Source organism: Excalfactoria chinensis, chromosome 9 (genome assembly GCF_039878825.1).
Source record: "Excalfactoria chinensis isolate bCotChi1 chromosome 9, bCotChi1.hap2, whole genome shotgun sequence".
Taxonomy (NCBI): domain Eukaryota; kingdom Metazoa; phylum Chordata; class Aves; order Galliformes; family Phasianidae; genus Excalfactoria; species Excalfactoria chinensis.
Window position 1 is genome coordinate 18,359,497 of NC_092833.1, and position 25,645 is coordinate 18,385,141.

The window sequence follows — 25,645 nt, forward strand, 5'->3', positions numbered from 1 at the left end:
ACCAGCGACTGGTTTGTGGGAATGCAAACCAGAACCTGTGTGCGGACTGCACAGCAAAGGGCAGCGTTGCAGTGTTGCTGGCTGGATTAAAGACAGATACTTACCACTGTGATAGCAAACATTGATGTACACAGTCTGACTCTCTTTGTGTTCCGTAATTAATGAGGAGATACCCTCACGAGCTATCATTCTTTGAAGGAGATTAAGAAGTACTTTACATAGCCTGCTGTGGAAACCCATTGCTAGCTCTGTTTTTGAACTGCTGCTGGCTGAGGAACGGGTTTTGTGGCACCAACTGAGCATGTGTGGGGCTGTGCTATGTATAGGACCATCACCGACTCCTGCAAGTTGTTGATGGGCTTCCATTTATAACTTACTGCAGACCAACTTCCTCCCGTCGCACACAAATTAGAGGACTATCAATAATGCACGAGCTAATAAGTAATGCTTGTGCGCTGTCGTCTGGGCAGCGAGCATCATTTAGACTGCAAGAGAGATCCTCACGTTGTGTCAGGTAGGCTGGAGGCCTATTTTGGAGCTGTTTCTTCCATCATCTTTGTAAACGATGAGCCTGTTTCAGCTTCGGAGCTTTTGATGTTAATTACATCTTGTAGCAATGAATTCCTGAGTTCCATTTTTCATCCAGTGAAACTGCATTTGTCTTAATTAGCCCTAATTTTGTGTCCTGTTCTTCTGTCCTTGGTTTTGTTTACCAGGCTGAAAACTGAGGCATATCAAATATATTCTCCTTTTTTTTCAATGAATGAACTCCCCCCGAAAAGCTGCCTGTTCTCCGTGAGTGTTCATCACTGATTTCAGGACTTGGCTCAAAAACAATACTTGTTTCAAATAGGCTCCATGGCCATCACGCACAGCACCTGATGAATGAGGAGAACTTCGAGTCCCGTAGAAAACAAGGCTATTAAATGCACGTTATCACAACATCAAGTTAATCCAGTTCAGAAATGATCACAGTGTCCGACTGCCTTCACAAGCAACACAACTTGGAATAGCGAGGAAGGGTTTTAATCAGTTCTGAAGAAAGAATGGCAGCTTTTATTGCACAATTACTTCTTCCTTATATTTGCTGCAGCCCCTAACTTCCAAAAAGTGTTAGCTCTGCTTTTCCAGCTATTGAGAACCAGCAGGTTATATTAGAAATAGGTCCTTTTTCTGAACTATTTTGGAAAAAGCCTGGCAGCAGATCACTTGGGGCTCGGATCTGCTCTGTGCTGCAGCCTGCCCTGCACTGCCCAGCAATGTCAGAAGCAAGGTTGAAGGTAATTTGAGAAGACTCAGACAATCAGAGCTCAATCCCCGGCCCGTTTTGTAAGGATCAGCAGTTACTATTTAAATTTAAAATGTATTGGCATAAATGAGGAATCCTGACTTCTTACATCTTTACAGTTAAGTCCTTTTATGGGTGGGCTCAAAGATGCACTGCCATTTCCAGAGGCTGGAGTGTATTTTTAGAGGAAGCCTTTTGATAGCGTTGTTAAAAACTGATTGCATTCCATCCCTAACGTCAGCCTGATGCAGAGTATTTTGCAAAGGCAGTTTGTTATAAATTGTTGGTAAGTGTCAGATAAAAGCATCATTCTACTACAAGCAACCAGCGGTAGACATGTAATAACATTTACATTAATATTTTATTTAAATGTATCATCAATTCACAGAGTCGCCCTGCTCTGTAACTGCTATGAACTGAAACGATACGCCTATAGCCTACAGAAAAGCACTCCGGAATTCACCAAAAAGGTATCCAGAAACAAATCTGACTTTTTGTTTACACATGTTGGCTGTGTTTGCTTTCTGCTAATAACAATTAATGAGATTTGTTTGTCTTCCTTTCAGGTCTGTAAAGGAGGATGCAGCCACTGCAGGCAGCAGATGTGAGCAGTGGCAGCCCAGAGGATGGGGACAGCCGTGCTGTGTTCCCAGCAGTGCTCACTGCCCAGCCAGGTCAGTGCTTTGTGCTGGCAAGGGATGGGGTGCACACACTGCTCCTTCCCACATGGGAATTCACAAAATACAGAGGATTTTACCTGTCTGATGGGTATTTTTTGTTTGACAACATACACATTCTAAGGCACCAGCAAGTGATGAGGCAAACTGCTCTGTCTGGTTACCCTAACAGCAGCTGCAGGTAGCAAACACAGTTTGTGTACTCTTATTTATATGGCCACCGTGGGTCGTGCGACAGCTGCTCTGGGGCTGCAGAGACATCTAGTGGGAATGAGGCTCTCACAGCAGCAGCTCAGAAGCATGAGAAAGCATCTTCAAGCTGCAGCGTTTTCAGAGTACTGCACTCCAAAATGTGCCCAAGGGGCTGAGATGCTCCTCATGTCACCACTGTAAGACTATGCCAAGCAGTCGTAACAAACCCTGCATTTCTAAAGTAGCAAGACCAACAGCCACGTAGTGATTTTCATTTTTACCTGGGTTTAAATCACACTAGAGCAATAATTTCCAGCTTGCAAAGCACACACACCTTGCTGGATGGGAGCCCAGCCAGCAGTGAAATGCAGTTCTGTCCTGCTGTGTGTGGCTGAACTCCCTCTGCCCCTCTCTGGGCTGAGCTTCAACTCCAGTTTCCTTCCAGCAGGAGTGAAGTATCATGGTACATCTTGTCCTGCAGTGGCAATTCCAGAGTGACTCAGAGCCTAAGTCCTGCTCCCTGGTGTCATACAATCTGACCCAGGCACCTCTATTTTTTCTCTAGGTCTCACCAAAGTAGTAAGACAAAGAGGGCAGGGAACAATCAGGAAAAAACAAAGCAAATGAAGAACTAAGTCAAAATTAAAATGGTGAATAGCTTAAATTCTGTTGTACTGTTACTTATAGCATTGCTTATAATTCCTGCTACAATATGAAGTCACTGCAGCCTTGTGGCACAGGTGGATTAAGTCCTGGGTTCGAGCTGATCTCTTCTAAAACAGGTTTCTAGAGTTCAAGGATCTCTGCTAAAAATATCTTCCTTCTGGTAACATGACAAATGGAAAACTGTGATCATAGGGAAGGTTGGTTTTGAGTTACTGATGGAAAAACGGCCTTCAGGATCACTCAGTTCTGCTCATATCTGAAAGGTTTAAGCAGAAGTAGCAAAATTTGATCTCCTGGCCAGCAGTGCTGTCAGAGCTACAAGAACCTTTCTAAGATACTGTAACCACAGTTTAAAAGTAAACACAGCTGATTTTCAAGGAATTATCATCATTAAAAGAGAAATAGCTGTGGACATGCTGGATGACTCAAGGGCTAGTGAACATTTTACCTGAAAGTTATCAAATCAAAATCAGCCTGGCTTGATTTTAATTGATGATGGCTGTTCGGCAGGCTAAGTGAAATGAGTTTGCTAATGTAATTTCTAGGGGTAGAGGTCTTTGCTGACTACCAGAAGTCAGAATAGATCAAGTTACAGCATTATCTTTTCACTCCTACACATGATTTGTCTAAGTCAGATTTAAGGTAGTTCAGTATTACGAGGAACTCTGTGTTGCAACCAATTGCATCTGAGACACACTGCCACAAGTCCTGCATGACAAAACCTTAGCACAGATGTCTCTGAGGACTACACAATGCACCCAGCAGTCCCAGGTTTAGTTGGGTAGCTAACAGACAACTGCTTCTTTCCCTTTCTAATCAGGAATCCATTCACGTTCACCAGGAGGATGGAATAAAGTGGAAAATACGGCGAGAAGAAATACAGTCTTAATAGGCAAGAGTCATAAATTGCAATGGTTTACATTGGAAAACCTCAGAAGCGAAGACGCTCAGAAAGCAGAGTAGCTGTAGGAAGGTATGATTTTTTTCCCTGGCTCAGGAAACACGTGGGTTAAAAGACAGCACTGCATTATTGCAGGACCACGGTGATTAATCTGAGCACATTAAGATGAGTTTCGTGTCTGTGTTATGACGCACTTAATAGAAATCGTATCTGGCTATCCCATTAGGTAATACATTTATGTTTTCCTCAAGCTAAAATGCCCCACATGTGGAGCTTATGGAGTGCACATGTACTTAAACACAACCCTTTGAAAATACGTCCAAAGCTTGTAAAGTAATTTTAAGCGGTAGGTTTTTCAGAATGATGTTTAGTCTTGCAACACTGGGTATAGAATCGAGTTTCTTTGTAATGTTGCTTCCCTCTTCCATACTTCATTTCTGCTGCTCAAATATCTGTCTACCTTTGACAGGAAAATGAATAATTTATCACAGGATGCTATTCAAGTAAAAGCAAAATAAGGAAATAGAGAGTTTATACAACTTCAATCAAGAGCGCTGTAGTAGACAGTTACACTTGTAACCCTACAGACTGGCCTTACACAACCTTTATGGGAGCAAACTCAGTGCAACAGCTCCTATTTTTGCTGAAGGTTAAAGCTGTAAAATCAGCAACAGCAGCTTCTGAGGGCAGAGTGCTGATCCAGCACCTCTCTGGTAGGGCTCAGCTTTGGAAAGCACCGACATTCACTGCAAACAAATCCTGCAGGAGGGCACTGACATCACATGGGTTGGTGTTGGAACGTCCAGCTTCACTGTATGCAACAAGAGATCCATGCTATGATTCAAACTCACTTGCAAGATACAACACCTGGCACTGCTAAGATTGATAATAAACTCCAAGTGAAATCTTACCTTCATTAATCACACACTTGAGCATCACAGACTTGGTTTAGACAGCTTTAAACATCTGTGTTGTATGAGCTTGCAGGTTCCTAACAAGGATAGGACACTTGCTAATTTGTAACAGACGACATCTAGTTAAAATCCCAGTCCTGCCTTCTCCCAGCACCAACAACTTCATAAACGTCAAGTATGCATAACGAATGTTCAGGATAGGAGTTGGAGCAGGGGCAGAAGGTGATAGAAATCAACTTGACAGTGACTTGTTCAGCGTCCAAATTGTGTTTGGCATACCTCAGTACAGTTCTTTATCTTCAGCCTTTCTTCTCAGACGATCTAAACGCGTTTTCCTTCCAGATCTTGCTCACAGTTCTTCAGTATGGACCTGCTGGACAGACGTAGTTATTGATTGGTTAGAAACCTCATTACTACCACTAAGCCTTGCCCACCTAGACTGTTTTGTAGAATTCTCTTAATAATCTATGGGGGATGCAAATGAAATAAGAATGATGTAGCATCTACCAGAATTATCCAACATAATCTGTGAAAAAGAGGAATTTAATCCTGTGCCCTCTATGGAGATCAATCAGGGTTTGTTTACTATAAAAGACACACAGGAGGTGATAAGGAAAAAGGACAATAACGAATATTTGCTACTTGAAAGTGCTGAAATGAAACAAGGGAAAAGGTTTTTTTCCAGTGTTTCTTGCAGACAGTCGGCACTTTTAATGTGGGACCACGTAAAACCCACACTGCTCCCAATGAAAAACTGAACATGTGTCAGATGCTAATTTAATACATTCTCCCATTACATCAGTGATCCAAACAAAACTAAGACGACCGAAGTGCACTTCCAGAATCTTCTTCCCTCCAATAACAAACTTAAGAAAAAAAAAACCCAAACCACAAACCTTGTGCATTTCTTCATTCACAAGGGAGAGCAGATAATTTCCCATGAGATATTTATGTCCAGAAGTTGCAGGTTTATTTGAGTTTCCTATCAATAGAATAGTTTTTTCCACAGATCTGCTAGACACCTCAAAATAAACACGTCCGTGTTTTATTTCTCTCTCCTGTTTAGTTGGATGATGGGCAGACTTTTTTATTTGTAAATATATTTTAGGCAGAATTCTGCTATGGCCAAATTTGACTCATCTTTCATTATTTTAAAGACACGCTTGGACAAATGGAAACTTCAGACACTGACAACAGCCTCTCTGCACAGAAACAGGCACGCCATTATTCTTTTCGACAAAGGTCTGCATCAATAGACACAATCTTTATATTATTTTCCATTAAGAATGCAGAGAAAACTGTTTTTTACTGCTTATCAATCATTTTAATATGCTTAAAATTGCATAGGAAATACAGCTATTGAAAACTGCTGGAAACGTAAGACGTTTATTTAAAAGAACAACATTGTTTTTCCCTAAGTGAAGCCCAGGATGCTGACAGCAGTGGGTGGACACTGAAGAAAATTTGAAAGAGCATTTCTTTCCACTTAAGACCACCAGAAGTGAGGTAGGAGGCGAGGGGCAGAATGCATCAGTTCAGACGGCCCCTCGGCAACGAGACTGCCCACAGATGTTCAGGATTCAAACGTAATGCTGAGTGGAAGGAAGAAGAGATAACAGCAGTATAATTTGCCCCGGATCTTTCTTCAGCTGCAAAAGATCTGATGGCCCAGGGTGGCATCATTTGTACTCCAACTGTCTGAGCAGTTCAATTGGTACATCTGAACCTTTTTTGAGGGTCTTATTTTTTTTCATTTATCTTTGAACAGTTACAAGGTTATATATTTTGGGAGGATTGGGAAGTATAAAGTTACGTCTCCTTGGGCTGCCAAGTCTGCACCCAAGGGGAATCCAGTATTAAAACAAAGCAAATTGCACTGCTATGACAGCCTTCCCTTCTCAGCAACCCAAGTAACACAGCAATGAGCTAGGGAAAAAACGCAGGATGGAACATTCTTGTGTATTCAGATGAAATATTTATTCTCTGTACAACTCCTACTGACTATTAAAATCCTCTCAAAAGAGAAAAATAAAACAATGTAATGGTAGGATTTCATAGTGCTCACAGAGATCTCATACACAGCACTTTGCTCAGGCCACTGGACTGCCCATCAGCCTTTCCTGCCGCAGAGCAATCAGCCTCTGGAACCACCTCTCTTCTGCTTCTGCCTTCTCAGTAAACAGCTGAGAGAAGAAGGGGAGAAGAACAAAAGTAGGCATAACTTCAATTTGTTATTATGTGCATAACTTCAATTTGTTATTATGTGTTGAAATACGTACATGCAATGTCAGTGCCACGAAAAGAAGCCCAGCTACATACAGGTATTAAAATCCTGACATAAATACAGATGTCAAGGTTGAGACTTCAGTATTTTGAAAGCCCACGCGGTCTAACTTCAGTCACCCCCTAAAACAGTGAATCAGTGTCTCACACTGTTTTTAGCCATATCTGTTACTTGGAACTTGCATTAGTTTATTTATGGCAGACCACTTTTAACTTCCTCAATCTTAAAGAAAAAAAATAATAAGACCATTAAAATGCAAGTCAAAATACAGAACAAAAATGTTTCACTTGTATCCGTTCATCTTTTAGCCAAAGGAAGCTCCTCTTTCACAATTCTTCTCTGTTGGATTATGCAAGGAAAGCCATCTGTTTTGAGCCCATTGGTAAATACTCTTCGGACCACAGACTATTTGATGAGCATCATGGCATGGCTGTTGTTAGGGCACGTGAACCTGGTCACACTCAATGGGCCTCGTTGTTGTAAAAGAGAAGTATCAACACACTTACGTTTGGATGTGCTAAGGAATTATCATCCTGGTATTTGATGGCAGTAGGAATATTGGCAGGCACTGTTTCTTTTTCAGGGGCAGATGCTTCGACAGATCCTGCTCCTATAGTTATGGGTTCGTATTTTAGTTCGGGAGGTTCTACTGTCTAAAAAGAAAGAAACACAGTGAGTATTTCACCCTCGGACTCCCAGACACGACAGTATCTTAGCTGAGCATTCAGCCCTCTTTGAACATGCCCACGGAAAGATCCTCCTGCGAATGCTTCTCAGCATGCACAGACTGGGCACGGACTCACAAACACACAAAGTGGAAGAAGGTACCGCCAAAGGCAATGGGAGAGCTTTGGTTGTGGGATCGCTTTCTGAAGAAGTGGTGTGAACTTGTTGGATATTTCTGAAAAGAAAATGCATGTTCTCAGGGAAACATACAGCGGTGATTCAAAACGCTTTGTTGTAGGATGGAGAAACTGAAGCAAGCCTTTGTTTGAATGCTTCCAAAAGCAGCGTCTGAGTTTGTAGAAGAGTTGGCAGCCAAAATGCAGATAAAGTTCTGAAATGTGGATGTCTCACATTCAGTTTTCGAAAGCTGCCTGCAAACAATGCCTGTTTGTTCCAGTGAGCAAGTATGGGCTTGAGCTCTGGCTTCAGCTAAGCAAAACTGAAAATACTCATCTCTTCCTTTAACTACAATATAAATGTCTGATTACTTTTGCATTTTAATTCTACTTTTCTTTAAAAGGATCCTCACGATTGCATGCAATTTTAAAAGACTTACAAATCAGAGTTGTGCAGCATAGTTGCACTATCAAAACAGCTGCATTTCATGGACATTGTTGCATGCTTAAATGCATCCTTCCTTCACCCACACAGCAACACAGGAGAGTCTTTGTCCAAAGGCTGAGCCCAGTGGTGGCATTTAGGAATGTCAGCTCTGATGCTCTTTCATCAATGGAAACTGTATTCATGGCGTAGCTCCCACCTGACTTGGAAGGGATTGCGCACCAAGAAAGGACATTGCAAACTTACCTTTTTGACTTCTTTACTTGATCTGAATGTCTGTGGAACAAAGGAGTCACTTTCAATAGCTTCAATTTCTTTCACTCGTTTCACTTGCTCTATCAGGGTGGTTTGGTCTACAAAAAGAAGGTGTAGTGTCAGTATACATTACTGTAAGCCTGCAGTAAATGCTGTGCCTAAGCAATGCACTCAATGTATTCTACCACAGCATATGCTCCTTGCAATGCAGCCTGCGAGATCCTGTTACAAAGAAGACACAAAACCTTTCTCCCTTAGTAAAAATAGCAACAGTGAGTTGGCACTGCTGTTCAATGCATGACAACATTCAAGTTATACACATTAGTGTAAGAATTCTGAGAGAAGTCCTTGCAGTGTAACTGCTAGATTTATGGCACGAGAACTTTCTGCAGGTGAGGATTTGTGGCCAGAGCTGATACCTCGGGGGAGCCCAATCTGCATGGAGTAGCACAACTGCTCCTGCTGGTATCGAGGGGAGTTTGGCTTCAGTTGTGGATGCCCACAGCAATGAGTCTTGCCCTATGTTTTCACTGCAATCTAAGAGATCACTTCTGTACTGCCTGCTCATTACAGTGCATCTGACCAAAAGGAGTAATTACTTCACTGCCCATTTCATTTTCTGCTTCTTCAGATTCCCAGCTCAGTCAATCTCACAGCTACCTCTATGCCTGAATGTAGTGACAACCGAATCTTCATTCCTCCTTTTCACTGCACACTTTTATTTCAGGCCGTGTTTAAAAGCTCTGTTGGCCTGCTGCTGAGGAATTCTATCTTAAACAAGATTTCTAAAGATGCCACAGGAAGTATAAAAACAAACAGACCAGTGCCCTGCTCGAGAGAGGAAATCCTGCACCTGGGGTGCTCCAGCTCAGGGGCACTTGGTAGGCACAGCATTGGAACTGGGGTCAGCAGTGCAGATAGAGCGTGGATTTGGGATCAGCTGCCCTCAGCCTATCACTGCGTCCTGCCCAGGTCTTACACAGACCAGAGGGGATGACAAATTATTAAGGGCAAAAAATCACTAAATGTTGAGAATTACATCAGTGACATTAACTTGGGAAAATGGACTGGAGGAAGCACAACCCATTAGTGCGTGATATTTTTTGACAAACACATTATTGGTAGATAAAACGACTTCCATGCGTTGTTTGTCAGATGTCAGTAGAAAGGATATGTATTTCATAGTAAAATCAAGAATAATGGAGTCAGAAAGCTGAGAGGCTACAGACAAAAATGAAATCAATACTACCTCATTGCCCAGCAAGCCTTTCTACTGTGCTGCCACGAGCAAAACAAGCTAACTGCTGTGCTCGGGATTGTTGGGCCATTTCTTAGAGATGGGCCATTCCAGCAGAAAAGCTGCAACTTATTTTGCTCTTTTTCTCACACGTTGACAGAAAGAAGAGCCCAACTGACAGCAGAGCAAACACCACCGCTGCAGAGAACAATCCCATCCCCTGGCTTTACTCAGTGCTCCATCCAGAGTGGCAGCATCCCTAAGCAAGGCTCCATGTTGAGCTGCTGTGGGCAGGGAGAGGTTTTATGGCTAATTTGTGTTCTTCACATCCAATTGCAAGTATGAGTGCTTAATTACATTGCTTTCATGTATTACAACCACATAATCTACCCTTCATAGTATTTTGAAACAAGTTTGCACAGTAACATCTCTCTTCAGAACAACAGAAATACCAGGGGCAAAATCAAACAGACAGCAATGAAGCATCCAGAAATAGGTGACACAAAAACACCTGGATTCCTGCTCTATGCCCCGCATGTGCATTCACCTCCCCCCCATTTCCCACTTGAACTCTGCAGCCTCCTCAGGCATTCACAAGCACACAGGGAAGAGCTGAGGTGGTGCTGTGCAGGGCATGGGGGGCAGGCAGTGGGGCAGGCAGCGCAGCCAGAGCCCCCAGAGCCCAGCGCAGGGCACGCTGTGTTTGTCACTGCAGCCCACGTTGGAGGCGTGCAGCTCTCTCTTCTGAGCGCACAAAAGCAAGAAATGTAATTCGATGCTCAATTTACCCTTGTCTCGTAGGAGATTTTTCCCCGCTAATTGATAGAAATTAAGCCATTAATCAAGCCACTAGCCATCATTCAAACCAGGGAAGATGAATACAAACTTTCATCATAACCACCTTCCCCATTTTAGTGTTCATTAGCATTAATTTTTAATGCAATTATGCTATTCTTTTACGCTGAGCTCATAAATTACTGCTCTTTTGTTGCTCACTGGCCTTGTAAAATCCAAGGTAATGCTTTGTGCGCTGATCTTAAAGGCAATTACTGGGTTCTTCTATCTTTTATGTATCTGTATCCCAAATAACCTCTGTATTGTATGTACAAACTAACGAGTGGATATATTACGCATACGTTTAATATGTAACAATTTGTCTATATTGAACTTATCCGAGTCTCTCAAAGGCTTTCAGACAAATAAAACTATTTCCACACCCACCACTCCCCACTGCAGGCACCAAGGGAGCAGAGCTGGGCCCTGCCCAGCAGAACGTAGCACCAGCAGCACATGCTGTGCTCTGAGCTCTGTGTTGGAGCAGCTCCCAGTGCTGTGCGGTGCTGCCGGCTGCTGCAGTGACCACCCCGCTCATATCCCAGTGCATGTATTGATTAGGGGAAGTGCATGGGAGTGAGAACCACCCTGGTTACCCTCAAACACCGAATACAAAGTAAGTGGCTAAATGAAAGATGGAGCCGTGATGGGGTACAGAAAGCACCAGATAAAATGGATCACACTGAGAAGCGCGCTCTGCTTTCAAGCTCTCCCCACCTGATGCCTGCTGTACCTCTGCCCCTGCTCTCTTCTACACATCCCAAGGCTGATGTGCACCCATGGCACAGCGCTGTCACAGACAAAAGCACCAACTGCTGCGGTCCTTCAGTACCTGGTGAGCTCCAAAGCAGCCTGAGCAGAAGTTCCTGACAATGCTCTGAGATGAGGTCTGGATAACAACAGTCCAGGTCTGCACACCGAGTAATGAGAAGTGAGCTATTGGTTCCTGCTAAGGAAAGGCTGTCTGAGATGAAGCAGTGCTGACTGAAGCAGAGATCCTACAGAAAACTTGCAATAATTCACCTAAAAGTCACAATGCTTAATTCCATCCTTTCCCCCCAACTTCTGGAAAAATAGAAGAATCTACGGCACACAGTCCAGCTGTGTCCCACTGGCTCTCCTCCATCCACTTCTTTCTTCCTGTCACAGCTGTTGGGCTCACTGCATTTCTTCACTGATCTCTCACGCTTCAGAAACAGCATTCACTTCATCTTCACCCTTGTAAAGTTTATTTTCCTCTGCATTAAATATATTTTTGTTTAAAAAGGAAAAGAAAGCGATGATTTGGAGACAAACACAAAGTTGTATTTCATTCCTGGAAGGAGCCTACACGTGATGTGGTTTCACTGTCAAAACGCAGGGCTGGGAATTTTGCCATATGAAATTATAGGAGCGCAGCCCAGGAATGGGGTAATGCCTTAATGCTTCAACACGGAGGAAAGAAAACATAACTCAATTAAAACTTACGCTTTGGGGGTTTTTCTGACACTCCATATACTTGGGAAAACTGCCACCTACCCTGACCTTTCTGTTATAATTATGTATATCATCTTAAATATCATTAAGTTTGCCAGTATTTCACTCATTTTGCATGTTTACTGAGTGTCTGGATTTTTTTTACTTTGATTTTAATAACTTATTTCCAGGGAAGAAAAATACTTAAAGCGAATGACACAACTTTCTTGCAATAACACCACAGAAAAGCAACGCAGACTAAGAATTATTCACCAGCAAACACTCTGCTGCTTTGAACTGTGGCACTTTTAGAGGCAGCACGAGACTCGTGTAGGATCTGCTTGGATCCCATCCATGCACAGTACGGACACAGAGGACACTGGAAGGAGCTACTGTGTGCTCATCATAGAGCTGCTCTGCACCAACAGGGCAGCACCACACATCCTGCCTGTTACAACACATCCTGCACAATACAAAGGTGTATTAAATGCAAAGGAACACTTCTCTCCCCAAATCCACTCCACCTCTGCAGGACTTCCTGCCTTTCACTTAGATTCACTTCAGAATTTTACAACTTACAATTGAACAAACTACCGCTCGACCGCATCACTTTCCACATGGTAAATCAAAGCAGATTCTCCTAGAAGTGCCATGTGGGTCTGAGGCCCCCAGCCGGCATTGCAGACACTCCAGCTACAGTGTGGGTTTCACTGCTGTTAGCAGCCAGGAAAAGGGCTTGTATCCACAATGGAACCACTCTGAGTGCCACAGCTACCGGAGGAGGGACCTTCAGGGTACACAAGTTGTGCAGCCACCTCAGTATCCCCCAGCATGCAGGAACTGTGCTGGTCCCACGGTGCCCCAGCTCTGGGCTCCCCATTGGGGATTATAGGAGACTGTGCCCAGCACACAGCAAGCAATGTGGAGCCCATCGCAGCGGTGACCGTGTAAGAGCTGGTGACCGAATTGATCGCTCGCTGACAGTGCTCAGCTCAGCCCTGCAAATGCATCAACTGGGTAATGAGGAGCTATTAAGTCTATTGATTTCCTGATTTCAATTGATAGCTAACAGGCCAAAGCTACACATCAATATTTGCGTAACTAATACCCAAGAGCTAACAATTTTGACAAATGAAAACCTCAACAGAGCAAACAGTGAAAATTAATGGAAATTTAAAGACCAAACTTCAGAATTTAAATGAAATATTTAAGGGATAAATAATTACTCTTTATATTTCTGGAAAATTCTGCGGGGTTTTTTGTTGCATTTTTTGGAGGGGGGAGCTGTGTTTGTGTGGCTTTTGGTTTCCTTTTCTTTTCCTTTCAATGGAGAAAATAAGCAAACAGGAGTGGAGGAGCCCGTTGCCTTGCGCTCCATCTCCTGCCCTTGTTTATCTTCCCTTCCAGAAGCAGCTTTTCGATAGGTGGCTATAAATTTGTGGTAAATGATCCAAGTCAGATAACTAATTATGTGATTGCTTTACAATCCCATTACCTTAACTGATGCTCGTCTCAGACTTATCCTTTAGCACAAACAAATGCCATAAAGACGATGGTAAAATGCCCAACGTTAATGAAATACAGAAGCAATTTTTATTTTTCGTCTGCCTTAAACTTTGAAGACAATTTCCAGACTTTTAATTTATAAAGGAATTAATAAATCGCCCCGTGGCAGAGAGCACGACTTCACCAACCCAACCACCCCTTCCAGGGCAGCCGTGGAACACAACTCTGGTGGCAATTCTTCATCTGAAAATATCCCTCTGAAGGGATTTGAAATGGCCATTTCCTAACGTGACGCTCGTTGTACACCCATAACAGGGAGAGGAGCATTTTTCTTTTGGGGGACAGGAGGGAAAGGAAACAGCTTTTGTCAGTTGGGTTTCAGCTTTGAATCATCATCATCATCTCATGGAGCAATTCACCTTCATGAGATGCATAAATAAAACACTAATTGTACCTGCTGTACTTACTGAAATGCCTCAGATACCAGCTGCAAAGTGATTTTACTATTTGAGCACACCTCGCCGATAGCCTTCATGGATCCCACATGTTAATGGGCTTCAAGCCAGAAGAAAATCCACCTCATTTTTTCCCCTCCATAAATGCTTATGAAAACTGACAAATGCTGCTTTGCGTTTTAATAGAGAAGAAAAACAAGACACTTCCAAGGATGATATAATGGAAGTTGTTGGTTTTAATCCATTTTCCTTCAAATAAAGGTGCACAGCAATTTCTCTGCAGCCATCACACACAGCCTTTGTGCAATGCTCTCCTCCACAGCTTTCCAGCTAATGTGTGCAATAAAGCCAAATCTTGGACTGTTCTTATGCAAACTCAAGGATTAAAACAAAACACTTCTCCTTCCAGGTGAGGTATGTATGTTCATAACGCTGCAGAAGAGCAGCAGTGAGTTCACTCCAGTGTTACCCTTTACTGACCTTATTCACATTTGGATGTTCCTCCAAATGTACTGAATTTTGTTCACCTCCCATAATCACACCCTGCGCCATTCTACAGCTGTGCCACAGGAGGAAGCTCAGCACTTCCACAACCGCAGTGTGCCCTCACCTGAGCCACACGGGGGCAGGCACCCAGCTGGGGCAGGAGGGGGCTTCTTTCTTGGCCTCTCCACTGAGTGACACAGAGACAGCCCGAGTTCAGCCCACTGCCATAACAACGAACTTCAGTAAAATTTACTGGACATCAGCTATGACCTAAGGCAATAACTAATGAACTTAAGGGCATCTTAATATATTTCTGTATCAGTGAGTAAAGCACTTTAACTTATTACAGCGAGACGGCCTGACCTCAGGCAATCAAATCTTTTTGTAGCAGGTTCAGATGGTGTTTGTAATACCACTGACACCGAGGTGTAGCTTATGGCTGTCACCAAACGGAGCGCAGAGTGGAGCACGGTGCTACCCCCTATGGCCTTGTCATGGGGAAACCCAACCGTGCGGCACATTGACTCTGCCAGAACTCACATCTAACAGGTTAAAGACGAGTGTAAGGAATATCTCGTCCCTGAGATACATCCCAAAGGCAGCTGGGAATAGGGTGAGCTTTAAAAGCCCACTTGGAAAAGAGCAAAACGACTGTTGTGGGAAGCACCACTTCCCCATTTTGAAGTAAAAACTATCAGCCCACGTGTTCCAAAGCAGCCGCACCAGGACTGCCGTGTAGTGCTCAGACACAAACCCCATCATTCTCAGACTCCAAGAATTCAACTTACTTTTCCACACCAGGTTCAACCTGCAGTACAGGTGACACTGCATTTCAGTACTACTGCATTTCAGTACTACTGCATTTCAGTACTACTGCATTTCAGTACTACTGCATTTCAGTACTACTGCATTTCAGCACTACTGCATTTCAGCTGCACAAACATTTCAGTAACATCTGTGCTTTAAGCACAGACGATCTGTGCGTAAAGACAATTCCTTCCTAGCACAGAGCGCTGAATGCCTCTCATGTTTGCAATCCCTGCTCTTCCACCCACGTGGGCTTCATTTCCAAGCCCATTCAAAATGATGTTTTCCAAGCATGTGCCACATGACTTGTTCATATAAATGGAGCAAATTAAACTGTCTCCACATATATCCTATCACATTTGTAGCCCCGATTCCTCTCCTTAACACGTGGCCGAGACACCGTATTATCTGCCTGCGGAGGTTGACCTCAGGATATTAGATTCTGCCACACAGCTCTCTTGTACTAAACCGAGGGGAAACACTTAATCACCCCTGCCTTTTCAGGAAAAAATCAACTTTAAATTTGCCATGATGAAAAATCAATAAACCAGTAATTGCTTGGCTTATCATTGCGCGGAGGAACAAATTGGGAAGCGAAGCTTAGCGTCCACACAGATTTCAGTGAAACACAGAGTTTCAGGATCACTAAGCCAGAAAAGGGAAAGGTCTCCGAGTGATAATTAAATCTACTCATGCTGATTTTCTGCCAAATTTATTTCCCCAGAGTATATAAAAATGTTTCCCTGCTTACCAGCTAGGCATAACTAATCAATTCAACACTGGGCCAGCACGCATGAGAAACACAAAATGTAAATTGGGGACTGAAGGCGCGGGGAGAGCACCAGCCCCAGAGCGCAGCACAGCCACACTGATGTATGGATTGATTCCACAGGAACAAACCTGGTTCAGCCGCATGGCATAAAACTTGGGCTTGTTCTCAGCACCTCGCAGGGCCTCTCCTTGCAATTGCAGAACGTGTTCCACGGCACCTGTGTTTCGTATGGACATCTTCTAAATACTGTTCTGCGCGCTGCCTTCAGACAGATGATCCCAAAGCTGTGCGGGGATGAGGTGCCACGTGTTGGGATGGCTGCTACAGGGACGTGTGTCCCTCCCACAGCACTGCTCTCATCACACATCTCAGATCCCTGCATGGGCTGGGCAGGAAAAGCCCTCAAGGCCCCCCAGTGCTGCATTCAGACAGCCCCAAACTGAAGCAAGGAAGCAAAAACAAAGCAGGAAAAGAAAAAGCCCTCTGTTAAAAAATACTCTTGCAAAAGTAGTGCATTCTTCATTAATAGGCCTAATTTCATGCAGCGAATTAGCATAGCTCCAATGGAAGTGCAAATGCAATCAAACTGAAAAATTCAAATGAGAAGGAGGGAGCCTTTCCCTTTCTTTCTTTGCTTTTTTGTCACAGAAATGATTTTTGCGCGTGTCCTTCAACTGGCTATAGGGACTATGGTAATTAAAGCACTGAAAGCAGCACAAGCCCCCAGCCTCTAATCTGGAGCTCGGGTCAGCTGTCTGTAGATTCTAATTTGTCCTCTATTTGTATTCATGACAGCAGAACGCTGCATATTGAGCAGCAAAGCAGCGGGAGGGTGCGGCGGTGGGCTTGGAGGTCACATAATTTGATTTCTGAGCAATTACATGTAACATCCAACATCTAATCTCACACCTGATTTGGCAATAAAATTATAATAAAAGTGATGTTGGGACACCCTCATGATGGGGTGGGGATGCAGAGGCAGCGTTATGAGCAGAGGAACAGCTGCTGGTCTGCACGTGGTGGTGCTTCCCGTGGCTCCATAGCAGAGCTGGCGGCTGCTGCAGGTGTGCTGGCAGCCCCATGTGTTTGCATTGCAGAGCGGCATGTTAAAGGATAGAAGGGAGAATTCTGGGATGCTACATCAGGAGAAATAATGATTTTGGTTTTGTTAAAAAAACCAACACTTTGTTGGTGAATCTGGGGATATCTGAGGCAACTCTGGCTTGAGCAGACTGAGTAAGGGCCAGCAGGCAGCACCTCCCCACTGCAGGGCTGCTGTAACTGACCCATCCTTGCAGGATCTGTTTCCATCTGCAGGGCCAGGGATGATGATACACCTGTAATAGGGAGGATTCTCAGGCAGAGAATCACTGGGATCAGTTGAGCCCTAAACAAAACCACTGCGTAGATTCAATGATCAGACACACATAATATTTCACTTTTTTTCATTTCTGCAATAACAATAAATTTACCAAAAATAGAGAAAACTGGTCTCTGCAAAGCAGAAAACAGAACGAAACCTACAGCCTGCAAAGCACACCCAGCATAGAAATGGAACCACCCAGTACTGGTGCTCCCCACACTGTGCTGGGATCACGTGGCACGGGATGCTTCCACAGGCTTGGTATGCCGACACACTTGTTAAACAATCTAATCAGCTACTCACTTGCCACTGAAAATACAGCATTTTGTTCTTAATTAGTAGCCGGCCTCGCAGACAAATTGATAGGCTTTGTTCAATGAGCTTCTCTTCAGGACACATCGCTATTCATTTCAGAACAACTCAGCAGCCTCACGACTTTTCCAAAGGCACCACAGGACAGTTCTTCTGCTGTGTATTAATAAATTTTCCTCCTGCTTTCACTCTAACTTACCATTGTTCCTTCCTCCCTAACGGACCACTTTTCCCTTCACCTTTCCATACTCAGCCTTCCTAACTACTGCCAGCAAAACAATTGCCAGCACACGAGTCCCTCACAATGGACACAATGGAAAACCGCACGCACATTTTCCAAAACACGGGCTGCAAATGTGCACAAGAGGAGACCTCGGCACCACGGCCTGCAGATGGGAGGCAGCCCTGAGCCCCCAGCCTGCCTCTGTCTGGGTATAATCCATCGTCCTGATTTGGGGAGCACTCCATGGATGAGGAGCACAGATGAGGACTGATGGATGGACGTGGTGCCTCTCCTGGACTCGTGTTCTCACTGACCACCAGTGGGCAGGAGAACTCAAATCTAACTCAGCTTCACCTTCTGGCATCTCACAGGCAACATGCAACAGATAGAGGCTGCAAGACTGGACAGAGCAGAGCAGGGCTGCATAATTCCTACCAATTTTTACAGGGTTTTATTTATACATATATATATCTATGTATAAACGTGTATAACATACATAATATTTTAATGTAAATTAATATAGTGCATGCTATGATGCCTTCCGAGTGCAAGGCAATCTTTTTAAAGACGGAGCTGTCAGTTTGTTGTACTCCCTAGGGAAGGTCGTCACAGATTTCTAAATCACAACCAGATCTTACTCAGCTACACACAACCACTCTGCTCAGAGTCTCCACAAGGCAAATTAGAGGAAGACTATTTCACCTAGCAAGCAGTTTGCATGCCATACTAGGTATGCTCCCAAGGAGAAGAGGACCTCCAGTGCTCAGCTGCACCAGGGCAGCCTGGAGCTGCAGTGCTGTCACTGGCAGCTTGCGACTGCTTTTTCTGGACTTGTCCATGTCCCAGAGACAAAAAGAGCTCCTTCATAAACAAGTGTCTGCCTACACAGCTGTACTGGGAGCTCCGTGTGCTCCTGGTGTAGCACAAGTGAAACCACAGGCTTCAAAGGCAGGAGCCACCTGCGGAGTGGGACAGCAGCAGCAATAAACCTCCTGCTTTGAAGCTGAGGGATCCACGAACCCGTTATCCTACATCATCCCCACGATAGCTTTAATGAGCAGCAGCCCTCAGAAAGCACTGCTGTGGGGTGGGCATGCAGTGCTGCCGTGGGGGCACGCGTGGATTCGGGAGCTTCGCCGTGTCTGTTGTAATAAGTTCTCACAGTGCATCCCAGATAACATAATTACGAAATTAACATAAAAGGAAATACTTCCTTCAGATGTAATGATTGCTCAACGTTCTTTGAAGTGGGGAAAAAAAGCTGAGCATCCATTTCACCGTCTTTTAAACATCATTAAACTGAAAGTTTATTAAACGCAAACACCTCCAACCTCTTTCAAACACAGAAAAAAATGCAATTGATTAGTTCCAATTTTTCAAAGGTAATTACTCCCTGTTTTCATTTTTGCCCAGTGCCAGATACTCTGTCAGACCTGGGCAGTTTACCTGAACCTGTGCAAGACCTGCAGCAACAACTCTGTCAGGAACAAAAAACGCCCGCCATCACCAGGAACTCTGAGTAAAATGGAGCTGAACTGACCCATGTTTGGGCCCCATGGGTGCTCAGCGCATCATTCAGCACCAGCTGCCACCTTGGAAAGGCACTGAAACTACACTGGGTCAGCTATAAGGGCAACTGCAGCTGCTCCACCCCCAGCCAGGGGCACCAGCCTGGGCTGCTTCTGAAGCACACAGTGTGTGCTGTGCTGGATGCTCTGGGACAACCTGATAACGCAACACAAACAATTCGGCTGCTTACCAAAAGTAAGAGACAAAGGGAATCAATTGCATTTGTAACAGAGACTACATCTGAGTTTTGGAACACAGAACCCAACTGGAACCCCTCTTAAAAATGACGGGTTTGACACACGATGCTTTAGTTTGTTACTGAAGAAAAAAATGCGTTACCTTCCTCCTTCCTTTTCTTTGCTTCTTCTTCACTTCTCTCTTTAGCCTTTAGGGCTTCATCTGCTTTAGCTGAGAAGAAAAGAAACACAACAACAAAAAGTTAGTAATTAGTTACTGCATCTCACGCAGCGTTTCCTCAGGAGATGAGCCCAATTCCATGTTTGTCTCCGCAGGTCCCACCCTGAAGTCAGTGCAGGAACAGAATCTGCTTCTTGGGGTACTTTCTTACAAGTTATCACTACAGTTACGGCAACAGTAACTGTAACTCAGCACCCATCCGTGCACTCCTGTCTCTAAGCAGAGTGCTGAAGTGCTGCTCCTGACCCCGGCTGTGCCCACACAGTGCATTTTAAGGGGGATCTGCTGCTGCAGTGAGCAATCCACAGAGCCTCTTCTGAGAAGGCAGAAACAAGGCAGGGTTCTCAGGGATGCAGAGAGTGTTTAAATCAGAGTCCAAAAGCTCCTACCTGGCAGTAAGAGGTGCGGAGCACCGTTTGCACTGCAAATGGCAGCAGCACTGCCTTATTCATGCTCTGACAGCATTCCTTAAAAGACTCTCTTTCTCTCCAGAAACCTCTCTGCTTATTACTTAATTACCTACTAGTTGCTCAACTGCAGGGGTTTTCAAACACTCTACTACAGATGTTAAAGCAGATTAAAAATACACAGCACAGTAACAAGGGACTATCAATATACTCTGTAAATTAATTAAATTTCTGTTCTAGCACATCATTTATTCCAAAGCATTAATGTCTCAAAGGAGCCATTCTCTTTTATTGCCATCTCGCTGCCTGATGAGTGAACTAAGTGAGAAGAAGTCCCTAATAGCATTACATGTGATGAAATAGTAAGTTTTAAAAAGTATCACCGTGTCACAATGAAAGAGACAAGAAGGAAGCGGAATTCAGAGTTCATAGCAGGCCTCTGCTTGTACCAAACAGCAGCAGTTGCTCGCTCAGGTTGGTGAGCACCCGGCCCTGCCGCCCCATCAACAGCAATGCTGGGGTGCACAGCTCAGCTCAGCAGCAGCCGAGGCCATGCAGCCCCAACGTCGCGCACAGCTCCCTGCAGCACATGGCTTCCAGCACTGTCACCAAGCGGTCCGGTGCCCACGCTGCCATCGCCTCCATTCGTGTGCCTTTATACATAGTCAGACTACACTTAACGCCATGAAATATTAAAACTTCTCTGCCAGTGAGGATCGTTACAAGGATCTATTAAATCAGGTAATAAAAACAAACCGCTGGCAACTCGGAAGACTTTTACTTCATTTACACTTTATTCTCCCTGGTAAAAGGACAAAGATAATAGAAATTCCATTTAAATTCAATTTTGGTTATATGCGTAATTGTAGATATACCCCTTGAGTCATGTAAAATGCTCAGCTTATGTTTCTTTCAAATTATCCCGCTCGGATTCCCGTTCAGCTCCTCACTACTGCCTTCAATATGTATTAGCAGAGCTCATTAGGCTGAGATTTAATAATGCAAACATCAGGTGGATTTCAAGAACCTCCATTATCAGCACAAGATGGATGGCTTATATCGCTCTTGGGCCAACTGGGCACAATTTAGATTCAATAAACCGCCATGCCTAGATGTGATTTATCTATTCCGCGATGCGACTTTGTTCTTCCTCACTGATTTGCTGCAGCACGGGAGCAATTCATTGGATACCCCAACAGTTATCCGAGCAAAAGTATGAAACCGCACACGCTCCTGCTCTGTGACTGCATTTCTGCCCTGTATACACGACCTCAAACCTGCCCGTGTGCAAGCCTTGTAAGGCAGTTACACTTCAGCCAGCATGAACAGAGATGTCCCTCCACCTCCCAGTTAATTACGTGGACAATGGAGCCATTTAGGAAGTACCATGAGGACAATTTCCTGCACAGAATCGCTCATTAACAACAATTCAACTCAGCCCATCAATCTGCAGAGCAGCCAGGCTCCGAGGTCATGGGCACTGCCCACTGTGACCACACCAGGTCAGCAAGGCCACTGGTGGCTGTAAGAACTCCATGCCAACAGCCCTCCCAAAGCCCTCTGAATACGCCATCACCACTCTCCCACCAAGCACCTGGAAAAATGCTGCTTGTTTTGATCGAGTCAAGCGGTGACTAAAACAGCACTCAGGAGCCTTACACCTTGTTCCAAAGCACCATGAGCTGCACAGCGCAGCCCAGCACACTGCCTTAGAGGAGCAGAAAGAGCAGAAAGCCCTTCTGCTGCAGCACTGCTCCCCCTGCAGAGGAGCAGCGGCTGCTCACTGACCCAAGCAGACCACAGGGTCACAGAACCACAGAACCACTTGCGTTGGGAAAGACCTCAGAGATCCCCAACCCAACTGCAGCCCACCCCACCGTGTCCACCAACCACGTCCCAGGTGCCACATCCCCACGGCTCCAAATGCCTCCAGGCACAGAGACCCCACTGCTCCCCGGGCAGCTGTCCTAGTGCCCAACCACTCCTGAGAAGAACTGTGCTCTAATATTCACCCTGAACCTCCCCTGATGGAGCTTGATGCCACCATCTCCTGTCTGCTGGCTGGGAGCAGAGCCCGACCCCACCTCACCTTAACCTCCTTTCAGGCACTGCAGAGCGCAGCAGTCTGAGTGTGCAGGATCCCAGAACTGAAGTGCTGAGGCTGCTCCTGCACAGGGAACAGCCAGCACGACAAAATCTGACCGCTCATAGAGCTCTCTGAAATACAGAATAAATACATCTAAGAGCTCATCCAGCCGCAGACTGAGCTACAATCCCACTGATCTTTTTTTTCTTCTGGACCTTCTTGGCTATTAAAGAAATTAAAAACCCAACGAGCTGTCATGCCACCACGGCAAGGCTCTGTCATGTCAGTGCTCTGGCAATGGCTTGTGCCCAAATCAGTCAACAGTTTAAATCACAGCATGACCAACACGGCATCAAGCTTTGCTTTGCTTAATGCCACGTACTCAAATGAAAAACCTAAAATACCTTAAACCATTTCCCCTACTATCAGACAAGAAGCGTAATTAAGCATCCCGTTAAACCCCAGCTATCTCAGCCTGTTAAGTCCCCATCTCTCTGCTGCTCACCCTGCTGTGCTCCCCACCAGCAGCTCCAGGACCAAGGGCCACCTTCAGCTGGGCACAGCAATGTCAGAAACACAGCAAAAAAATCAATGGGTCTGCATTAAAACACAGTCTGACTGCACGACATTACACTGACAGGAAACGTTGGAACCATCACTTCAGAGACTACAGCTGATGTAACAAAAAGAGCGTGCAGCTTTTCCAGGAAAACAGAAGAGAAGAAGCAAATGGTCTTTGCAAATAAATCATCTTCTGGCCATCAGCATGTCTCTGAGAGCAGCTCAGCATAATTGCGAACTTTTCCCAACTCCTCAGACTCATATAAATGCATGTTGTGCAATTCAATGTGGGGGAAGAGAGGCAGGAACACGAGGATGCAGCACTCAGAGCGCAGCCGTGCAACCCACGATGCTGATCAGAAAGGCTTTTCTTAAACACAAACATTTTTGCACTTATAAAATATTCAGTCAGCTTGCATATAAAAATACAATGGCAATCTATTATTAATTTACAAGGCCCTATTTAATTTACATGCCATTTTTCTCTGGTACATGGAATTTATCGAGGCTTGCGGCAATGCTCTCTGCTAAATATTCATATGCTGACAAGTAAAGTTAGCCAGCAGACATCCCCAAAATTGCACCCTGAGCTCACAGCAGTTGATCTGTGCCACTGTCCCAGGCAGGAGCAGAATGCAGCAGCAGCAGCGCTGTGCACACCTCAATGTAACCAGGATTGCGCCGTTTCTTCTGCTTTTCTGTCCTTCCCAACCCCAACAAGTCTACGATTCCTATCAATTTCACCTTCTCATTTCTCCCTAGGAAGGACGCCCAGCATCCGTTCTGGCAGGTTTAGGCCTCAAGAAAAACCTATCCAAAAGGCAAAAGCCAAATATCTTCTTCCCTTCGTCCAAACATTGGGTACAATCAACCCATCCACAAAGGCACAGACCCTTCGGCACCACCCCTGCAATACTGCTGCTCTCTTCTGCTCATCATCACAACTTATAATCTATACAGGGCTGCAGGAAAGCACAGCAGAAAGAAGGAGCTCCTCAAATCTACAGTGTGCACAGTGCAGAACAGCCCAAGTTATCCCAAGTCAAGACAGGTTAAATATTAACAAACTTCAGCAGAGAGGGGAGCGCACCCACCCCTGCCCAGGCCATTTTAGCATTCTGCAAGTAAACCTGAGAGCAAAAAATAGGCTGGATGGGGACAGTGGGTGCTGGGAAGCCAAAGGTGAAAGCTGACAGATAAAATGCAGGGATGGCAAGCAGGCCAGCCTCCCCGAAGGCTCCCCATAGCCCGGTTACTGCCTACTGTATTAAGACTGCCTTTCTCATCACTTAATGCTTATTTTCATCACTTTGCTTAAAATATTGATAATCAATTAGGGCTACGTCTGTTTTGCCACAGAATCTGTGTCACAGTCTATCAGACTGTCAGGGCCAATTCAATCCTCATTCAAAGTTAATTTTTTCTTCATAAATCTGCCTTTGGAGGAGTCATTAGGCGCAGAACATAGCCCGAGGTGCAATCACCTATTCTCTTTCATTAGCGGCAGGCAGGGAAGGTGAGGGAGATTATTAGAACTTTGGAATGATCACAAAGCAGCGTGCTGCCTGTCAGATCCCCCCAACATTTAATTCATCTCGCCAACTCGCCGGCGCGCTCTGCCAACAGCTCTAAATGGACATTATTCATGAACATCTGTGACATGCTGAATATTCCGGACCGGGAGTGATGAAAAAGCAGTGCCCCTTTTGACTTTAAAATTAATTCTATGGTCAAAACAATTAAGAATATAACAAATACGGTTTGTGATGTTATTTTCAGTCCTCCAAGATAGCCTCTTAAAAAGCCATTCTTGCAGAAATGGGGAGATTTAGGCATAAACATGGAAGCTCCAAGCAGGGCAGCCCGGTGTATTATGGTGCTGCAGAACGCCTTTCCTTTCCTATGGAAATAACAAGTTTGGGGTTTTTAGCAATGCTGGAATTAGCTAGCTGCAGGATCCGCTTCGCTGATACGTTTCCAAAATGCAGCCAAATGAAATGACACGTTGGATTTTAATAAGACGCCACATTAAATTACAGCACGCTTTACTCACAGTGGACAATCAGCTGCAGCGTGCAAAACAGCTTTCAAAAATCAAATGCATTTATGGCTTCTTCTGCAGTCGATGTGAGCGCAGTGAGGCTGCTGTGACAGCGCTCAGGTAAGGGCAGCAGAAATGCTGGTACAAAACCCGGCATCCACAGAAAAGGAAGAAAAACACCCGAGTGTCTCCGCAGTGATCCTCAGCGAATGCAAGGTTCTGGGGACATAGGGACTCGGGGGAAAATTTACACCTAATGAAATAACAAGTTCCTCTAATTTCATTATGGTAAACTCCCTTATTTTTCCCATTAGCGTTGCTGTGAAAATGGTGTTACCATCAGCAAAGTCCCTGCTGCCCCATCCATCGTTCGCCTCCCCAAACATTCTTGTCTTCCTGCAGCAAAATCAAGGGCCAGATTCGTAACGAATCCCAGCTGGCACAATTCCATCGACTTCAATGCAGCTGCGGACATTTACTCCAGCTGAGGATCTGGCACTAAATATTTAGAATAATAAAGAGGACTTAATAAGCAGATCTTGGCTACGTACGCTCATCTATTATTTAGCGCATTTCTAATTTCTTTCTTTCTCCCACAGTTTCCCACACACACGTCTGATAAAAAATTCAACCGAAATATGTTTTAACAC

General features: G+C 44.7%; 1 protein-coding gene across 1 annotated transcript in view; it reads right to left on the bottom strand.

Moving 5' to 3' along the window:
• Positions 1 to 5,945: 5,945 nt before the first annotated feature.
• Positions 5,946 to 25,645, bottom strand: part of RSRC1 (arginine and serine rich coiled-coil 1) — a 102,914-nt gene continuing 83,214 nt past the window's right edge. The window contains exons 7-10 of the mRNA XM_072344841.1: positions 19,823 to 19,891; positions 8,456 to 8,562; positions 7,429 to 7,575; positions 5,946 to 6,821 (exon numbers count right to left, since the gene is read on the bottom strand). Coding sequence (XP_072200942.1) covers positions 6,729 to 6,821; positions 7,429 to 7,575; positions 8,456 to 8,562; positions 19,823 to 19,891 — 416 coding nt within the window. The 3' untranslated portion in view covers positions 5,946 to 6,728. The remainder of the gene's footprint in view (positions 6,822 to 7,428; positions 7,576 to 8,455; positions 8,563 to 19,822; positions 19,892 to 25,645) is intronic.